This window comes from Plecotus auritus, assembly GCF_963455305.1.
Source record: "Plecotus auritus genome assembly, chromosome: 2".
NCBI lineage: Eukaryota > Metazoa > Chordata > Mammalia > Chiroptera > Vespertilionidae > Plecotus > Plecotus auritus.
The window spans coordinates 3,196,776-3,217,734 of NC_137771.1; the positions used below are offsets into that span (position 1 = coordinate 3,196,776).

Genomic DNA, 20,959 nt, shown 5'->3' on the forward strand with positions numbered 1-20,959 from the left:
GGGGGAGCCGGATTCTACCGATAGGCTGTGGGGAGCCTGGAGCCCTCCCCGCGTTCTCTGCCCAGGCCGCGCCCATCTTCCCACACTGCGCTCCTCTCCCGCCCCAGGTGGCGTCCTCTATCTCACACTCCCCCCCCCCCCGACCCCCCCGCCGCTCCGTGCGTCCCATGTGTTGGATGGACCTGCGGAGCTGCTTTCCCTACAGACCACAGGGCAGGGCCGGTCTCCCCTGCAGTGTGGCCAACACCACACCCACTGGAGCGAGCTCCCACCCCAGGCCTCCTGGAGCTACATGTCACCGCCCGAGGAAAGAGCTAGTTTACCCCCCTCCCCCACCTTCATCCTCATCTGAGCTCACAGTACCCCCAAGTGCGAACGAGGACACCCCTGCTGTTCCAGAAGGGACAGGGAGGGAGTTTAGGAGTGTGACACTAGGGCCCAGGGCTTAAAGCACTGGCGCCTTCGCTCCACAGACAGGGGGTCTCCCGAGCTCCACTGCTCAGGGGGCCCCTTTCAGAGCTTACCCTCATTCTCAGGGACAGAGATGGTGCCCGAGCTCATGAATGTGTCAGACGCTAACCAATGTCCCTATGAAGGCGCCTCCCCCGTCTCGGGGTCCTCACAGCCCCACAGAGGACTGCAGACCACCGGGCAGAGCAGGCCCACCCAGGGCTCTGTGCACCCTGCTCCCACAGCCTCAGCGCCTGCCTAGTGACCCGCAGGGCAGCCCGCAAATCCAGATGACCCTGCCAGAGAGATCACGTAGCCTCTGTTCTCCAATCCACGAAGGCCTCAAAGAGGGTTAATCTCTGTATATTTACCATCTCGGCGTGAGGTTACGGAACAGCTTTAGACCAAAGAGAGGGCCCTGCAGATCCCCAGCTCCAAATTCTAACTGTTCAGGAAAGGAAAGAGAGAAGCGTTAACGGAGGCTCGTCTCCAGCAGCAGCAGCCCAGGTCTCCGGCTGGCACCGCTGTGATTCCTCCCCCGATGCCATGCACCGGCCGGGCAGGGCTCCCAAGGCAGGGCTGCAGACTCGCTGTCCCTCCTGACCTCTGCCAGGCAGAGGCCTGTCCACTGAGGCGTGTTTCAGGAAGGAGCCCCTCCCTCCAGCAGACACCGCTCCGCCCTTCCCACCAGCTCAGGGAGGAAGGGGAGACTGGCTCCTTTGTCCGCAGAGCGGCTGCTGTGCAGTCAGGTGGGGCCCCCCTGGCCCCCACAGGGCCATCTGCCTTTCCATCCGCTCAGCTTCGCCACCCGCAGGTCTCGGGTGACTGGCGATGGTTCTCAGGGGCCTGACGTTAAACCCATGAGCGGTTCTGACTCACAGCCTCGAAGCCGCCAGCCCTGGCTGCCTCATTTATTAGTCTGGGTGACTTTCAAGGCAACTCTTCAATGTTAATTTGATGCCGTTCAATGTGCTCGGCGGAACTGGCTGTTAAATGACTGCCAACTGGTGGGCCAGGCACCGAGACAGAGGCACTGCCTTCTGATCATGTGGGGAACGAACCAGCCTACAGGTTTTGCTTGAAGGGAACAAAGCCCCCGAGTTCCAGAGGTTCGCTTTCTGGAAGTGGGCGTCTCTGGGAAAGCTGCTGTTCCAGCCTAAGCAGTTGGGGTTCCCTCTCAGATCGAAGACCTTTTTCTCTTGGGGAGTTACCTTGTGAAGTTTGACACCTGGTACCCTGTACAGTGATGAGGCCAACCCAGGTCATCTGAGGGTCAGCTTTTAGTAGAAATGTTCAAGTCAGTCTTTGGACGACATGGCCCGCCAGCTGACGTGCTTACCTCTCCCCATCCCTTCGCAGAGGTGACCCGTCTGAGCGCGAAGTTAATGGAACCCCCTCCATTCCCATTCTGGGTCGAGAGGCTTCCAGAGAGGATGGCGGTGTCCGTCGCTGTCAAGGGTGCCTAGGGAATGACAGGTGCTGGTAACCGATGAGTCCAAGTAACAGGAAGTGCCCAGGGCAGCAGCCTAGGGACTAGCCCAGCCGTGGGCAAACTACGGCCCGCGGGCCAGATCCGGCCCGTTCGGCTGTTCTATCCGGCCCGCGGAGCCGAAAGAGCGGAGGGTTCTCTTGCTCTCCCCTCCGCTCCTTTACTTTGAATTTATATTAGTTCGCACAAACACTCCATCCATGCTTTTGTTCCGGCCCTCCGGTCCAGTTTAAGAACCCATTGTGGCCCTCGAGTCAAAAAGTTTGCCCACCCCTGGTAGCCTAACACGCCAGTAAGAGCAAGGCCCAAGTGCAGGCGACGCCGCGGTCAGGGGTGCTGGAGGCAGAAGCACCTCAATGGCTTCACTTCCCTCCTCTTCGCCACTTGAACTGCATGTGGCCACCAAGGTCATGGCTTGTAACAGCTCGAATGGGCAAATGTCAAAAGACCAGGGAAGCAGCAAACTCAGTGCTGGCCTTCCGTGTGCCCGCGGCGTCATTCTGCTCTGTGGGCCTTCCCGCGGCCCCACGACTGAGCCAGGACTCCAGGTTCTGGGCTGCTGCGCTTGAGAACAAATGAGATGAGAGGCAGAGACCACTGTACCCTCAGCAGAATGGCCTGGCACTGCCACATCCAAAGAGCAGCCCGCAGGGCTCAGCTGAATATTGTGTTTTCAGCCCGGGAGAGTGTGGGCCGGTCCTGGAACTGCCCGCAAGGTCTGCCCTCTCCCCTAGAACCACCACGACCTTGGCTCCCAGGCCATTGGCACCTCCTGACTGAAGCCCTGAGCCCTTGGAACAGCCTTGGGCAAACTACGGCCCGCGGGCCGGATCCGGCTGTTCTATCCGGTTCTCTTGCTCTCCCCGCCGCTCCTTTCCTTTGAATTTATATTAGTTCACACAAACACTCCATCCATGCTTTTGTTCCGGCCCTCCGGTCCAGTTTAAGAACCCATTGTGGCCCTCGAGTCAAAAAGTTTGCCCACCCCTGCCTTGGAAGCTAAGCCTCTGCCCGGCACTGGGGCTGCAGTCACCAACAGGCTGGGACTACAGCTCTTTCTTCAGGGGCTCACTGCCTCCTTTCATAAATAAAGGTGAGAAGAACCCCGGAAGACCCCCTCGTTAACCCAGCCCACTGCACTCGGGGCGTCTGTGCGCCGTACCTCGATGGACTGGGATATGTGCATCTTGTTAATTTCAATCTGCGGAAAGCCACTGCCGGACACATCTTCGTACTCCTCCTCGTAGCGATCGAAGAGGTCGGTGGCATCGATGCCAACGCTGATGGTCCCCTGGGGCAGAGAAGGGAGCAGTCAGCACAGGGCAGGTGTCGTGGAATGAGACAACGCACTACCTTCAGCAGTGGCCCCTGGGTCCCGGGGGCAGGACCCCCCCAGGAGCACGGAGCATGGACGTCCCGGCTCAGGGCAAGCAGCAGCAGAGCTCCACCGACTTCATGTCGGAAAACCTGTCTGTCGCCTGCAGGTGAAGGGCATCCGAAGACAAGTGTTAGGGAAAGAAATAAGATCACCACAATGTGGCTGCGGGTTCGATCCCCGGTCAGGACACATATAAGAATCAACCAAGGATGGGGGGGGGGGGCAATGGGGGGATAAGGACACATATACCTTAATCAATAAAGAAAAAAAAAGAACCAACCAATGAATGCATACGTAAGTGGAACAAAATATCCATGTTTCTCTCTATCTGAAATCAATCAATCAATAAAAAAATCTACACAATTTGATTTTCAGAGACCAAATAGGACCCACTTCATGGCTCTAAACAGATCGTCTCCCGATTTAATAAAACAACCTAGAAACTAGCTACACGGATTAAAGATTTTCTTGTAAATATTCTTACACCACAAAACTACTTAAAAACATAAAAATACTTTCCAAGGTAAAGAAGTGCAAACAAAATAAATTTTGAACAAATGAAAAACTGTTCCGCCTGTGAACATTAATTTGAGGATTAAGTTTTGAGAAACACACCACCATATTCTCAAAAAGTACTAAGTTAAAATTTTGCTGACTGATAAAAATGCTCCTTACTCAGAAAATAAATGTTTATTTTTTTGTCATAAGACTTTTCAAATGGGCCTATCTTTTTATTATTATCCTCACACGATGGTGTGTGTGTGTGTATTTTATTTTTTATTTTTGAGAGGGAAAGAAAGAGGTGAGAAACATGGATGGGAGAAACACCAATAGGTTGCCTCCTGTACGAGCCCCGACCAGGAATCGACCTGGCAACCTTTTGGTGTATGGATGATGGTCCAACCAACTGAGCCATCCGACCAGGGCCAGGGATGGAGCCTGCAACCGAGGTACGGGCCCTTGACTGGAATCAAACCCAGGACCCTTCAGTCCTCGGGCCAACACTCTATCCACTGGGCCAAACCAGCTAGGGCCATACTGTAGGTTAAAAAAAAAATACTGCCTTGCCGGCGTGGCTCGGTGGTTGGAGCATCATCCTGTTACACCAAAAAAGGCTGCAGGCTGACTTCCCAGTCAGGGCCCAATACCTAGGTTTCGGGTTTGATCCCCGGGTGTGTATGGGAAGACAACTGATTGACGTTTTCCTGTCTCTCTCTCTCTCTCTAAAAATTAATAAGCATGTCCTCAGGTGAGGATTAAAAAAAGACAGCACTGCCGAAACCGGTTTGGCTCAGTGGATAGAGCGTTGGCCTGCGGACTGAAGGGTCCCGGGTTTGATTCCGGTCAAGGGCATGTACCTTGGTTGCGGGCACATCCCCAGTGGGAGGTGTGCAGGAGGCAGCTGATCGATGTTTCTCTCTCATCGATGTTTCTAGCTCTCTATCCCTCTCCCTTCCTCTCTGTAAAAAATCAATAAAATATATTAAAAAAAAAAAAAAAAAAAAAGACAGCACTGAATGTTCATCTTCCCGGAAAGTTACTGAACCGTGGTGAGCTGTTTCCCAGCGCTGACCACCCACAGTGCTAAGGGCACACGTGAACCCGCGTGCGCTTGCGAAGGCAGCTCCCCCATCTCCGCCAGCTGCGCTTTACGAACACAGGCGTGTTCCCTGGAACTGTGCGGCGACTTGAGGGAGAGCCCGTGGTCATTCCTCCACTAACTGCACTCACTTCCCCCTTAACATGTTTTTTTTTTTTTTTTAATTTTTTTTTTTTATTAAGGTATTATATGTGTACCCCCCTTAACGTTTGACGCAGGAATGAAAGATGAGGCCACCGCTCTTCTTTAAAAAAACGTATTTTTATTGATTTCAGAGAGGAAGGGAGAGGGAGAGACAGAATCATCAATGATGAGAGGGAATCACTGATTGGCCGCCTCCTGCATGTTGGACCGAGCCCGCAACCCAGGCATGTGCCCTTGACCAGAACCAAACCTGGGGCCCATCGGTCCACAGGCCGATGTCCCACCCACTGAGCCACACCGGCTAGGGCGCCGCCGCTCTTTCTGTGCTGGTTCTAGCAGGAGACCCCATGGCTGCACGTGACGCCCCGGCTCCATTAGATGCTTCAAACAGAAAACCAGCCGAGTTATCATCCTTCGTGATCACTGGACCCATCGAGGGTGACGTGCTCCTGTAACTCGGTCAGGAAGTCCCACGCTGAATGTAGACCTATCTTTGTGGTCGGACTCTAATACCAGCTCTGGGAGGTACAGGATCATGGTAAAACGTTCTTACTGAAGCACGGAACCCACGGAGCAGGACGCTGTTGGAACTGGCACACGTGAGAGTGCACGCCTGTGCCAGAAGCAGCTGCGGGAGCCCGCCTCCGGCAAACAGCTGCGAGTGTCCAAGTGCACAAGCGTTTCTGGATGTTCAGAGCGACAGTCATCTCCCGTGAGGCTGCTCCTGAACACAGAAGACCTCGGTCTGGCACACAGGCTGCAGGAGGCGTGTCTGAGTCCTCGCAGAGGCCCTTTTAAAACCAAGCACCGTAAACCCGCGGCTTTAAAACCATGTAAGGAGCTGCAATCACTGTCCTAGCTCGTTTAGTTCAGTGGATAGAGCGTCGGCCTGTGGACGGAAGGGTCCCGCGTTTGATTCCGGTCAAGGACACATGCTGAAGTTGTGGGCTCGATCCCCAGTAGGGGGCGTGCAGGAGGCAGCCAATCAATGATTCTCATCACTGAAGTTTCTCTCTCTCCCCCCTCTCCCTTTCTCTTTGAAATCAATAAAAATATATTAGCCGAAACCGGTTTGGCTCAGTGGATAGAGCATCAGCCTGCGGACTGAAAGGTCCCAGGTTCGATTCCGGTCAAGGGCGGGCACATCCCCAGTAGGAGGTGTGCAGGAGGCAGCTGATCGATGTTTCTCTCTCATCGATGTTTCTAACTCTCTATCCCTCTCCCTTCCTCTCTGTAAACAAATCAATAAAATAAATTAAAAAATATTAAAATAATAAAAATATATTTAAAAAAGAGAAGAAACTGCAATCACTGAACGTAAGGCCTGTCGCTGAGAATACCCTGAAGTTCATCTCTTGAGGGAAAACCCAAACAGACAACATGACCAGAGCTCCCGCCCGCAGCTGGTGTCGCTGTGAACTCCCATACGGCCTCAGGGAATATTTCAACTTTGGGGAGAATCTTCTGGAGGGGCTGTCATTTGTAATTAGTTAAACTTATATTCTGTGTTGGAATGGAACAAAACTGAAAAAGCCTCCGGTTTTGCGGCATCTAAATTTGATGAGGCATCAAAAGATCACAGAGGATTTATAAGAGATCTGTCAGAGAAAAATACTCCGAGTGGAGGCAAAAAGACAATGCCCGGGGAAGTGTGTGGGCCAAAATATTTGTAAGTTCTGAATGGGGAAATTTAGAATTAAGACACACTTTTCTCCATTAATACTATGATGTGCAGAGAAGAGTTAATTAAATGTCAGAAACATCACCTTTAAATATAAACGCAACTTTCATGAAGATGGCAGGCAATGTTACGAAAGGGAAAGGCTTTCGGTAGCCCTGGAACCGGAGCAGCCTCCCGGGGGGCCCATGGGGCCCCGCTGGCGGGGCCCTCTCCTCAGCTCTGCACGGGCCAGGACCTGCTTTTGCCCAACAGAAGTCAGTGGAGGTGACGACCGACTTCACGGAGGCCTTGGGGACGTGCCCTCGGGGAGGCTGGCTCACACGGAACACCCCACGTGCCCTGGGGCTGCCAGGCTGGGAGGAGGCCCCAGCCAGCCCAGGAGAGGCCGCCCCGTTCGAGCCCTTCTCCAGGACGAGGCCTGACCGGGTTGGAAAGGACGCCTGAGTCGGCCCTCACTGAGTGGAGTCCGTTGTTCTTCAGCCAGGAGCGCTCCATTCTGAACCATTTCCATGTTTATGTTTTGCTATGTGGCCATAAGGATAATGTGAGAAATTTCTGTCAAATGCAATCTCAAAAGTAGCAATTTACTGATGGAAAATTCCACCCGGAGAGGCAATTCCGTTCCGACGCCACGTGATGCTCGCTCACTTGATCACAGCAGATGAACGAACCCGTGGCGCCTCCGGTGACACCGGCTCGAGACTCATTCTGAGATCCAAGCAGAACCGCGTTCCCCAATGTCATGGAGGCCCAAACTCAAACTTCACAGGTTTCTCCGAACAGCCGGGTCCCAGCCACACCCCTCCAGTAGCCCCACGTCTGCCCTCTATCTGAGCAGGCCTAGGCCGATGCCTTGTTATCAGTGACGATGCTCACAGGTGGGGCAGGGGCAGCTCTCGGGAGCCTTCTCCAGCGCCCCACGCTCTTGGCAGAGGCTCCACCCTATGTCACAGCACTTGCCCACGCTCGGTCCCTTTCTTTTTATGACAGCTTCCCAGTCTCTTCCATTTCAGTCGCAGCCCAGCGCTGCATGCGGCAAACGGTCCTCCTGCATCGCGCACAGCGAGCAGATGGGTTCAGGCTGCTTTTCCTCCGCGATGATCCTGCGGCAAGCCGCGTCAGTTTATGACATCAGGATCGCTTCCACAGAGCAGGCTGCAGTCATAACCACAGGCCGTTCCGATGGCTATAATCATTAGCCATGGCAACCAAAACCGATCTTTAAAAAGTCCTTTCAAAATGGCTGAGTAATGTACTCATCTGTCTTTATGAACACATTTTGGGATTTAAAAGTGTTTTTATGGTTCTATGTCTTCCTTGATGCATGATTTAATTTTTTTCTCTGATAGAGCTGAACTGTTTCTAAGCTATTACAGGAACCACTGAGAAGACGGCCTTTTGAAATCAGAGAGGATAATGGGGGGGTCCAGGAAACCCTTCGACAAGCTCCAGAAACCTGTGAGGTAACAGGGTCAACCAAGAAAGCAGCTCTGCCCTCAGACACACAATCAAGCTCCCCGGAGTCCTCCCGCAGGCTCGGCATCACGCGGGCTCCGGGCAGTTCACCGGGAAGGCAGCCCCCGTCCCTCAGGGCTCCTGAGGTCTGTCCTCAAAGACCCTCACCGAGGCTGCTGTCCCCAGAGACAAGACTTGTGGGTGCTGCCAGAGAAGGAACTGAAATAATCAAGATGAATGAGCACGGCACTGTGTGATCTTAGTCTCTTAAAGGCAGGAGATGCGACGGAGTGCGCCAACAAAACAGACCTGAGACGGAGGGAGGGGGCGGGAGCTCCCACCGGTGTGGCCGGCCCAGGAGCCCCTGGACCCCTTCCCAGGTGGAAAGGCAGAGGAATTTATTCCCACAGCAAAGGCAGAGATTAGAGGCGATCAAACTAAGGACTTTTGACCCCAAGCAGTGGGCCTCATGGCACACCCCCTTCACATGGAGAGAAACTGAGCGAAGGCTGGAGGGCGGGATCTGACCCCAATCCAGAAGCTCTACCTCACTGCCTCCAGCGTGGGTGTGTGTGTCCCACACACTGGAGCTGGGGTTCCACTCATTCCAGTCCCCGAGTGCTATCCACCACCCCAGCCACACCCAGCACCCCAGGCCAGGGACCCGCCTGACCGGCCAGCCAGGGCTTCCCCTGAGCGTTGCACGAGACACTAAAGCAAAACCCAGCTCCTAGCCTCGCCTGGGCCTAGCCCCCTCTGCATTTATTAGCAGCTTGCCTTCTCTAATAATTCAGTACCCACTGCCTCTTTTTTCAACCACTTAACAGCCTGGTGTGCTGGTCAGGACAGATACCCTCCTTTTACGAGTGAGGCAACCACACACAGTCAAATGCTCTGTCTGGGTCCCACGTCACTTTCAGATTAGAACTTCCGACCTACGATTTCCCCGTCCCTGGCATGCACATCCTACTGAAAACCCCCGCAACGGCCTCTTGTTGATGAAAATGGAGAGAAATAGCCACCCGGTTTCAGATGGCAGCTCACGAATGTTGTCTCATCTGCCGATCCCCACGAGCTGTGATCCTCTCGGGGGTGGGAGGGGGGGGCAGGCCAGTGCTGAGCCTGAAGGGGGTCCTCCTCCCTATGGTCTTCTTAAAAGAGATCACCCCTTTCTTCTTAGGGTAAGAATGTTCTTAAACTTTCCACTCATCTTGAAAAGCAAAACACTCAGAAATGGGGCCAAAGGTCCCGTTTGAAACCCTCTTCAAAACACGGGGGAGCCAGCGTCTGGTCATCGCTCAGTCCTGCTGGTTAGGAGACATCCTCTGTATCTGGAAGCAGCTCAAGGCAGGACCAAGTGCTGGCGTTTTCCAGTAGCTGGCCTGCTTGTGGAATGGCCGCAGCTGCACCCCGCATTCCGCAGAACGTGGCCTGGAGGCACATTTCCACAGATGCCAGCGGCCGTCACTGTGCACACCCAGATGGCCGGTTTCATCACAGCACAGGCCCAGGCTCCGGGGACGCCCTTTCCCCCTGCACTGCTCCAAATGCTGCAAAACTCCAGCCAGAACAGCAGACACCAGAGCCACAGCCCGCTCCGGCCAGGCTCCCTCCCATCCCCTCCGCCCTCGCCTCCATCTGCCAATGCTGACCTTTCAACCAGACCCGCCCAGCACCAGCCGGGAGAGCCGAGCAGGGAGCCAGTAGCTCAGGGCGCCGCGGAGGTTCTCAGCTTCCTGACGACCTCGCACGCCCTGAGCTGGTGCAGCAGCGACTCCATCGGACCAGAGCCAACTGTGCGCTACCGAGGCCACAGCTGAGGGGCGGGGGGTGGAAGGAGGCGTTGGCATGTGCTCTGCACGCTGAAAGGCGGGACGCAAATAGACGGAGGTTTCTAAACCTCCAGTCCTTTAGACGCCGCGGGGCCTTCCAGAACGTATCTGACCCGAAGTTCACATCCTCGTGCTCCCCAGCTGTAAGCTCGCACCTGTTCTCCTCCACAGATGTTCAGGCTGCCTGCCAGGCCACCCCAGCCACACTGACGGAGCCCGGCTGCGGAGTCCCCTGGCGAAGCCGCGGACCAGGATCACCGGGCCACGTGCAATTAGCCATTAGCCACAGGGCTGGGGCACGCACTCAGAACCATTTGCTTCCCCAACAAATCTAAGGAAAGAGACTGCATAGGCCGGCCTGAAATGTATCCCCAGGTTCAGGCGTCACTGATTACATGACCTAAATCCGCCAGGGACCTGCTCGAGGTGAAGAGGGGCACCTCATCACTGAAGAACAGCCTGGGACTGGCGACGGGCACCGCTGTCCTGGGGTGATGAGCACGGCCCCCGCTTGATGCACTGGGAAATGGCCCAGTCCCCCCGCACCGCCCGCTCTCCGAGTCCTGACTGGTACAGGAACCTGTTGCTAAGTGTGCTTCGCGCTTCCTTTCCCGACACTGTCCTCTCCCTGCTTTCCACAGTCAAGGCTTCGGCAGGACGACCAGACAGACGTCGCAGAGAGCGAGCCACGTTTCTGCTGGGGAGTCTCCGTGGCTTCTGGGAGAACCGGGGGTGGTTTTGCCCTCCCCAACGAAGGCTGCTCTGCGTGGTCCTGCTGTTTACACCACCAGCACCCAACGATGCTGACCTGTGCAGCCTCGCCACAGCTGGGCCGGAGCGGCTCACCTTGGGATTGGTTCGCTGCTGCAGCCGCCTCTCTTCCCGCTCTCTCTGCAGCCGCTCAAATTCTTCTCTGATTTCGGCTGGAGTTCTCCTCCTTTCCACAACCTAGGGCGGATCGAGGGGAGAGCAGTTAGGGACCCAGGAGGCAAGGAAACAGCCAGAGCTCACATCGTTAACCTGCTGTGCACCCCTTGTCCAGGACTTCGAGCGACGTCAACGGAACGGGGTGAGTTTTTTACAGCAGATGGCGAGGTTCACCTGCACAGCCTCGCAGCTCTGCGCCCTGCTCACAACCAAGGTCATGGTTCCATCATTTTAGTAAATTGTCTCTGAGGCTGCAGGAATCCTATCTAATAAAAGAGTAATATGCAAATTGACCATCACTCCAACACACATGATGACCACCCCCATGGGGTCAAAGATGGCTGACCCCATGTGGACATTAAGATGGCCGCCACAAGATGGCCGGCAGGGCGGGCAGTTGTGGGTGATCAGGCCAGCATGAGAGGGCAGTTGGGAGGGACCAGGCCTGCAAGGGAGGGCAGTTAGGAGTGACCAGGCTGGAAAGAGAGGGCAATTGGTGGGGACCCAGGCCTGCAGGGGAGGGCAGTTGGGGGGAACCAGGCCTGCAGGGGAGGGCAGTTAGGGGTGACCGGGCTGGCAGGGGAGGGCAGTTGGGGGCAACTAGGCCTGCAGGGGAGGGCAGTTAGGGGGAACCAGGCCTGCAGGGGAGGGCAGTTGGGGGTGACCAGGCCTGCAGGGGAGGACAGTTGGGGGCAACCAGACTGGCAAGGGAGGGCAATTAGGGGTGACCAGGCCGGCAGGGGAGGGCAGTTAGGAGCAATCAGGCCGGCAGGGGAGCAGTTAGGGGGTGATCAGGCTGGCAGGCAGAAGTGGTTAGGGGCAATCAGGCAGGCAGGCAGGCGAGCAGTTAGGAGCCAGCAGTCCTGGATTGTGAGAGGGCAGTCCGGACATCCCTCAAGGGGTCCCAGATTGGAGAGGGTGCAGGCTGGGCTGAGGGACACCCCCAACCCCGTACACGAATTTCATGCACCGGGCCTCTAGTCTTATAAAGAAAACACCACCTTACATCTCAGTTTCAATTCCCTAATGAGTTCCAGATAACAAGTGTTAAACATCAAGACGAAGGCAAAGTGTCCACGTGGCACTGCCGCCGCTCCCGTGTGAGGGGCCGTCACTAGAGGTGCCCCGAGCTTCTCAGATCGAGGAACCTCAAGCCCAGGTCTGGTGTTTTATGAATTATGGGACTCTCCCCCCTACAATACGACATGAACCTCAGGCTATAACATCATTACACTTCAGCATAAACAATACTTAGGTAACAAAGAGCAGACCACGTTAGCATCACTACCCAGGGATGCACAATGATGTCAAGCCTATGAGAAAATCAGGCCGCTCACCCTGGCCGCTCTTAGCTCCTCATGAAAGGAGACGATCTAGCTGAGGTTAGAGGGGCAGGGAAAGGCCCAGGGTACCTCAGGGTCACATCTGTGAGAGAGGAAACGCACCACGTGCTAAGGGCCCCAAAGGCTACGGCCTGTGAGATACACTGAGAGCGCAGAGCAGACAGGAGTGAGTCATTAGACGGACGAGAGGGAAAAAGACCAGCCAGCACATTCCCTGTATCAGTGGGAGACTCCAACAACATCGAAAAGGTGGGTGATGTGAGAAAAAGCCATCTTAGAAATCATAGGTTTAAAAATTATTTTAAAAAAATACATGGTTATAGCAAAAAAAAAAAAAAAATCAAAGCAGCAGAGAAGGATACACCACCCTCCCTCTTCTCACAAGCAAACACTTAGTGTTTTGTGTGTCTCCCTACAAATCTTCTAGGCATATACATGTATGTGTACATATGTGAACATCATAGGGTCACATTATGGGTTTTTGCGCAACCTGATTTTACTATTCAGCAATATAGAAAAATAAATACAAAAACTGGCCTGATCCAAAAACACTGTCAGGAAATTCCTTCACTACTGCTTTCAGGGAGTACCTGGAAAAAAGTCCCAGAACCAACATTTTCTCCTCTGATAACCCTAGCTAAACCACTAATTACTAAAAAGGGCAAGGTGGTTCCTTCTTTCTTTCTTTTAATATTTTTATTGATTTTTAGAGAGAGAGGAAGGAAGAGGGAGAGAGAGAAACGTCCATGATGAGAGAGAATCACTGGCTGGCTGCTTCCTGCACGCCCCCTACTGGGGATCGAGCCCGCAACCCGGGCAGGTGTCCTTGACCGGAATCGAACCCTGGACCCTCCAGTCCGCAGGCCGACACTCTATCCACGGAGCCACACCGGCAGGGCGGGAAGGTGCTTCTTTCAAAGGCAGCTTTAGAATAAAACACTGACAGCCATCGGAAAACCAACTGCAAGTCCTCGGTGGCAGGCAGCGGCTGCTCGGAGCGCCTGGCTGAGCAGCACGGCCACCTGCTGGTTTTCACGAACCAAGGGCACGGCACCCATTCCCGGCACGTTCCCGCCCCCAGGTCACCCTGCCTGGGACAGAAAGCGGGGTGCAGTTTGCATTCTCTTCTCAATCTGTCAGCCTCTCCCCTCATCCAAAGAAAAGACAAATAAAGGCACTTCAGGGAAATGTCACCAGCCATTCCATTTCAGCTTGAAGATCCAGAAAGATCAAGAAAGAATGGCTTCGAGCCTGTTACCGTGGCTCCTGCCCCTTAGGCCCCCGTTCAGTGGCCTGTGGCTGTGGACCACAATGTGCTGGGACCCCCGTCAGCGGTGACCTGTGCCTCACTAAGGACCAGGAGGGTCTGGACTGGCAGTGCTGCCTCCCGGGCCCAGGCGCTGGCTGCTCCACCTGGATATTCACACGGATACTCTGGTCAGCAGGACGCTGGTGTTGAGAATGAGATTAGAGCAGCCGTGGGCAAACTACGGCCCGCGGGCCGGATCCGGCCCGTTCGGCTGTTCTATCCGGCCCGCAGAGCCAAAAGAGCGGAGGGTTCTCTTGCTGTTCCCTCCGCTCCTTTACTTTGAATTTATATTAGTTCACACAAACACTCCATCCATGCTTTTGTTCCGGCCCTCCGGTCCAGTTTAAGAACCCATTGTGGCCCTCGAGTCAAAAAGTTTGCCCACCCCTGGATTAGACAGTCTGATCAGCCAGTAGTGCAGACCCCATGAATATGCCCGTATGATTCCAAACACACACCGGGAGACTCAAACAGGTTTTAAGGCTCCAGAATGACAAGACTGGCAGCGCAGGCCCAGAGGCCCGAACAGAGCAGGACGTGTGCAGGAGCTGCTGGCCTGGGCGCCTGGGGAATGGCTGCCGGCTCCTTCCTCCCCGCGTGGGGCTTGGGGTGGCTGTTTGCAGGTGTTTGATGATCTTTCTGGGGCAGCAGACACGCTCGCTCTTACCTCCCATCCTTCCATCTCCAGTCCTCGCTTCCCATAGATGTCATAGATGGCCCGGGTCTGCGGGTCGCTAAGCACTGCAAACAGAAGCCGGACAGGTTGACAAAGCACAGAACTCGCCTTCTGGTCCTGACAGCAGCATCCCAGCAGGTCCCACCCTGCCCACCCTCTCTTCCTGGACACAGACCCTCTCCTTCCTTCGGCGTCCTTCTCTTTGCTCTCACATCCAACTTTGACTGGGTTTGCTTATTTATTTATTTTTCTTTTTTTTTCTAACCGGGGCCGTGTTTAAAGGTGGCCACGAATGAGCCACTCTGAACTGAGAGGTGCACCTTGTGTCACTAAAGGACAGCTGTTTTTAAGAGAATCAGTAAGTTTGTACGTACAGCCTGTAATGTACTTTGGCTTGAAAGAGTTAATTGCACTTTCTGAAGAGGCGGGATGTAAGGTTAGGGCAAGGTTCTGACCCTGGACAAGTCTGACTTAGTCCTTCTGTCCTTCCTCCTGCCTCTCCTCTTTATCGGTAAGTCATTTAGAAAGACCCACACGCGCGCCACTCTGACGCTGGCCACATCCGCTGAGTGCCCGAGAAAGGTTTTCCAGGGAGGCCGAGAGCTCCTGGAAGGAGATTCACCCCGAATGTCAACCAGTAAGCTCAGCCATTAGCTCCTGCTCTGCTCTGCCAACTCCTGTCGAGACCTTTGCATCTTTGCTCCCGAGAGACGCCCATATATTTTTAGGCCTAATTTAAAAACGATAGAAACGATCCTGTCCATGGTCAAGTCAGGGGGGCGGAGGGAGATGCTGACCTCTGGGAAACAGGCGCGGCCTCTGGAGTCAATCCCTGGGCTTTAACCAGGGCTATCAAGCCAGTGTTCTGCGTGGGTCTCCCTCCGGGCTGAGCGCGGGCCAGAGCTGCTGCTGCAGCATTTTCGCACGCACAGGGAGGGCCTTCCTAACTCTTCCCAACCTCCAGAGCCATGTCCCGGTTTGCGGTCATTTGGACAACAGAAAAACGAAAGCAGCCTCCGGACGACGGCCCCCTGTAGGACAGCGGCTGCCAACCTTCCGCAGCTCACGGATACCAGGGGTCCTCGGACCATCGGTTGGCGACCGCTGCCATAGGCGGCCCAGGCCTGTGGTCAGGCCCCCTAGAGGGGCCTGGTTAGAGTGAATTCGCTAAAGACAGGTTGCCGACTCACATATATCACCAGCCGTGGCCCCGGGTTCACAGTCATTCAAACCTAACTTCTTGGTAAAACGATAAAGGGAAGTGCAGCTTATGTCTCATGTCTATAATAAGAAGCCTTTATTTTATAAGGAAACACATTATCTAATTTTTAGTCTCATTAAAGAGCAAATCACCAAATGGCTCTGGAATAAACAACTTATTCTACTTGATATACACCCTAAAAGTGATTGAACATCTTACAAATTTGTATCTTTAAAATTGCGGTAAAATATACAGAACCTAAAATTGATCATTTTAATAATTTTTAAGTGCACAGGTCAGTGGCATGAAGTACATTCACTTTGTTGTGTAACCATCACCATTTCATCATCGCAAACAGAAACTGTAACTATTAATGACTTCAATATTTTATAAGCAAGCATGTCACAAAATGTTCTTTCTGAAATCCATAAGGTGTAAGTATAAAAGTCTGAATTACTTAGTTCTATTGCCTGTTAGCCTTCTTAATATCATTTTTTTTTCTTCTGTTAGAACCTCTCCTTAACTGAATGCTACGGAGTCAATAAATTCACTTTCAGATGAAAAAATGTTCTCGTGTGGTCGCTCAAAAGGACAGCAGAAACCTCTCTTAATGATCGGCCTTTCATCGCTGACAGTCCCTTTAGGAGAAACTAACTGGTCGACCATCTGGAAATGGAGTTTCCCCTGCAACTCCCTCCCGCCCGGTGGCCTCCCCTGAGCACCCGTCTCCTACCAACCGGACACATATTGATTTCCAAACAAAATCTTCCTCTTTCAAAGACGCTGTCAGTAGAAAGGCCCAGACTAACCACCTCTTCTAGACACCTCCGAGGGCTCTCTTTTGCGATCCTCTACAAATCAAGTCTCTTAACAATGGACTGCCTGCTCCCGGGGCCCGGCCGCCACGCCCGGGCTGCACTGACCTTCGTAAGCCTGGTGGACAAGGTTGAACAGCCGCTCCGCCTGTGACTTGAGCTCGGGGTCTCGGTGCTTGTCGGGGTGGTACAGCATGCACAGCCTCCGGTACGCGGCTTTCAGCTCTTCCGCGGCGGCCTAGGGGAGAGGCCCGGTTAGAGCGCCCAGCTGCCCTCCCGGGCTCACCGCACAGCCGCCGGCCACGGAACCTCAGCCCCGCGCCGAACTGCGTGCCCGCTCCACACAGGAGCAATGAAGCTATGCTTTATTCCCCCAATAAGCCTTCTTTCCCCCGCTAATGAAGTGGTCAATTATGCACATTAACAGCTACTACGTTCCGCTGGGAAACGCTGCTAGGAGAAGGCATGAAAGCTTGTCTCATCCCGGGATCAATGGTGTTTGAGCTGAAACTAAAACGTTGTGGGTGCCCGCTTACTCTTTACCCAAGTCATTTGAAGTAGTTCACCCCAAGGTGCCCCACACAGGGTACCTGTTCAGAAGGAAGGAAGCTATATGCCATGAGCCAGAAATGCCACCCACTCCATCAATGTTCTGTCAAAAAAACCCTCAATGAATATTCACCAGTGCAGGTCAAAGACAAACGAGTAAAAGTGTAAAACCAACTCACACAGCTAATTCAACCCCTAACTCTGAAAGGCACCACGTGAAGCAGATAAAATTGCCTCACTAGCCTGTAGTTAAACAAAAGCCCCCCAACTCAAGGGGCTCCCCAACAATACAGCTCTCCAATTCTCCTAAGCAGTCAATGTGAGGGGGAAAATGGGCCATACTAAGAGCACAGGTGACAAAGAGGACAATGTTTTAACCACACAGGAAGGAGGGAAAGAGCGGGGGGTGGGGGCTGGGGGGGGAGCCAGAGGGAGGGAGGGAGGGAGGGAAGGAGGGAGAAAGAGAGGGAGGGAGGGAAAGAGAAACCTTGATGTGGAAGAGGCATAGTGACTAGCTGCCTCCCGCACAAGCCCTGACAGGGGCTGGGGATGAAGCTGCAACCAGGAACATGCCCTTGACGGAAGATTGAACCCGGGACCCTTCAGCGCGCGGACTGGTGCTCTAGCACACTGGCCTGGCCAAACTGTGCTCCTTTCCTTCGTTTTCTCCTTGTGAGCCTGTGGACAGCAGAACCTCTCTCCCAGGCTTGCTGCGGGAGGAACTGAGAGCACACCCGTGCACACAGTAGGACTGAGCCACGCTGGCTATCATTCCTATCACAAGGCCGTTTCGGAATTCCTCTGGCAGCATGCACCCTGAACGGGAACGGCCGGAGGCACCGCTCTGGTGCAAGGGTAAGGGAACGTTCTCCCGCGTCTCGGGCTGTGCTGGTGACAGCTCTCTGAGCTGCATCCTCAGGACACGGGCACTGTCCTCCGGGTAAACTCGGTTTCAGTGAAAACACAGGAAGACGCCGCAGAAGACACAGGCCTCAGGTCCCAGCTGCAGCGCCCTCTTCTCTTTCCTGCTGTGGCTTTCTTTCCTGCCCACGGCAGTTCCCTGCCACACGTAACCATCTACCACCTGTATGTACCAAACCCCACTGTTTCCCGCCACACGTAACCATCTACCACCTGTATGTACCAAACCCCACTGTTTCCCGCCACACGTAACCATCTACCACCTGTATGTACCAAACCCCACTGTTTCCCGCCACACGTAACAATCCACCACCTGTATGTACCAAACCCCACTGTTTCCCGCCACACGTAACCATCCACCACCTGTATGTACCGAACCCCACTGTTCCCCGCCACACGTAACCATCCACCACCTGTATGTACCGAACCCCACTGTTTCCCGCCACACGTAACCATCCACCACCTGTATGTACCGAACCCCACTGTTTCCCGCCACACGTAACCATCCACCACCTGTATGTACCGAACCCCACTGTTCCCCGCCACACGTAACCATCCACCACCTGTATGTACCGAACCCCACTGTTTCCCGCCACACGTAACCATCCACCACCTGTATGTACCGAACCCCACTGTTCCCCGCCACACGTAACCATCCACCACCTGTATGTACCAAACCCCACTGTTTCCCGCCACACGTAACAATCCACCACCTGTATGTACCGAACCCCACTGTTCCCCGCCACACGTAACCATCCACCACCTGTATGTACCGAACCCCACTGTTTCCCGCCACACGTAACCATCCACCACCTGTATGTACCGAACCCCACTGTTCCCCGCCACACGTAACCATCTACCACCTGTATGTACCGAACCCCACTGTTCCCCGCCACACGTAACCATCTACCACCTGTATGTACCGAACCCCATTGTTTCCCGCCACACGTAACAATCCACCACCTGCATGTACCAAACCCCACTGTTTCCCGCTACACGTAACAATCTACCCCTGTATGTACCAAACCCCACTGCTTCCCGCCACACTTAACAATCCACCACCTGTATGTACTAAACCCCATTGTTCTAAGCAAGTAAATTATAGTTAACAAATGGCCAATAAAATATACCCTCTTGCCCTAACCGGTTTGGCTCAGTGGATAGAGCGTCAGCCTGTGGACCTGAAAGGTCCCAGGTTCGATTCCGGTCAAGGGCATGTACCTGGGTTGCGGGCACATCCCCACTAGGAGGTGTGTAGGAGGCAGCTGATCGATGTTTCTCTCCCATCGATGTTTCTAGCTCTCTATCCCTCTCCCTTCCTCTCTGTAGAAAATCAATAAAATATATTAAAAAAATTATATATCTACCCTCTCAGGTGGGATATAATGAGAGACGTAAAAGGGGCGTGTTCCCTCCTAAAGAGCCATTACAAATGACTTTTCCTGCACGCTGTAATGGTTCCTTCCAAACCTCACTGAAGTTACAAGTGCAGGATTACACAGATTTGACAAGCCTGGGCTTAGCTGGCTATTTCCTGATTGTTAAAACTAAACTAGATACAGGGGGATAAGTGATGGAAGGAGACCTGACTTGGTGAACACACAACACAACATAGAGATGATATATTACAGAATTTTACACCTGAAACCTATACTATCATTTTATTAACTAATGTCACCCCAATAAATTCAATTAAAAAATAAAGTTAAATTGGGTGACAAGAGAGTAGAATATCTAGTCTGTAAGGCCTTCTTTAATTGCAGTAATAAATGGCTTACTGTCCTATTGATTAAGTCCTAGAAATGAGAAGTTTCATGCTTAATAAATATCACATTCAATAAAAGGTTAGATTAGGCCTTTCATCATAACTGAATAGCTAAGGTCACTGGTTCAGTATTTCCTAAATGATAATGAAAACTCTTTCATTATTATAAAAATAACTATATCAGCCCTGACCGGTTTGGCTCAGTGGATAGAGCGTCGGCCTGTGGACTGAAGAGTCCCAGGTTCGATTCAGGTCAAGGGCATGTACCTTGGTTGCGGGCACATCCCCACTAGGGGGTGTGCAGGAGGCAGCTGATGGATGTTTCTCTCTCATCGATGTTTCTAACTCTCTATCCCTCTCCCTTCCTCTCTGTAAAAAATCAATAAAATACATTAAAATAAAAACACCAAAAAAACCCCACAAACTATATCATTTCAAAACATGTGCTATCAGTAAAAATGATACCTAAATTACATACTTACTTCTAAAATTCTGTAATAAAATTATGAGATGCATCATGTTTTAAGTATGAAAAGTTTCATCTCAAACATAAATATATTTTCAATGAAAAGTAAATATAAATTCAACCTACACAGATCATAAATCCGCAGTGAAAAGGCCCTCTGTAATCTGATGATTAAGCTTTCGGGGGATGGGGAGGGGGTTGTTAAAATTGCTGGATTATTTACTATCCAATATAAAAACAAAATTCCCGCAATAAGGCACAAGAAAGAAATAAAAGGCATCCAGATTGGAAAGGGAAGTAGAACTGTATTTGCAGACATCATCTATATAGAAAACCATAGTCCACAAAAAAGCTACTAAGTGATTTTAGCAAGGTCGTGGGATATAGAGTTAATAGCAAACATCAATTTATTTCCACATACAGAAAACTGAAATTTAGAAAGACAATACCATTTAGAGTGTCATCAACAAAGCAAACTACTTAGCAATCAATTTATCAAGTGTGTGGGGACCCTGCACACTGCGAACTACAACACACCACTGAGAAATTCGAGAAGCCTGGAGAGAATGCAGAGAGGAACCATCTCCACGCAACGGACGACTCAATATTACCAAGAGGTCACGTTTTCCCAAGTGATGTACAGATCGAATGCAATCCAACGGAAATCCCAGCGCCAACAAGAGAGACACGACAGAGCAGAGCTCATATAAATTCAAATCGGAGTGTTAGACCCTGAGTGTGTTAAACAGAACCACAAAGAAAATAGCTGTAGAATATATAAAAAAGGAAATGAGAAGGGAATTAAAACATTTCATATGAGAAATCAGCTGAACAGAGGACAGTAATGTGGGAAATGAGGGACAAAAAGCTATCAGGTACATAGGAGACAAAACAGCAAAGTGGCAGAAATAAGGCCATCTTATTCATTATTACTTTAAATGTCAGTAGATTCGATTCT

General features: G+C 52.6%; 1 protein-coding gene across 4 annotated transcripts in view; it reads right to left on the reverse strand.

The window, feature by feature from the left end:
* Nucleotides 1–20,959, reverse strand: part of DNAJC11 (DnaJ heat shock protein family (Hsp40) member C11) — a 51,302-nt gene that overhangs the window by 12,689 nt on the left and 17,654 nt on the right. For all 4 annotated transcript variants that reach the window (XM_080656768.1, XM_080656771.1, XM_080656770.1 and 1 more), the window contains exons 2-7: nucleotides 16,409–16,538; nucleotides 14,276–14,349; nucleotides 10,876–10,977; nucleotides 3,102–3,230; nucleotides 1,790–1,912; nucleotides 822–895 (exon numbers count right to left, since the gene is read on the reverse strand). In XM_080656768.1, the coding sequence (XP_080512894.1) occupies nucleotides 822–895; nucleotides 1,790–1,912; nucleotides 3,102–3,230; nucleotides 10,876–10,977; nucleotides 14,276–14,349; nucleotides 16,409–16,538 (632 nt within the window). The remainder of the gene's footprint in view (nucleotides 1–821; nucleotides 896–1,789; nucleotides 1,913–3,101; nucleotides 3,231–10,875; nucleotides 10,978–14,275; nucleotides 14,350–16,408; nucleotides 16,539–20,959) is intronic.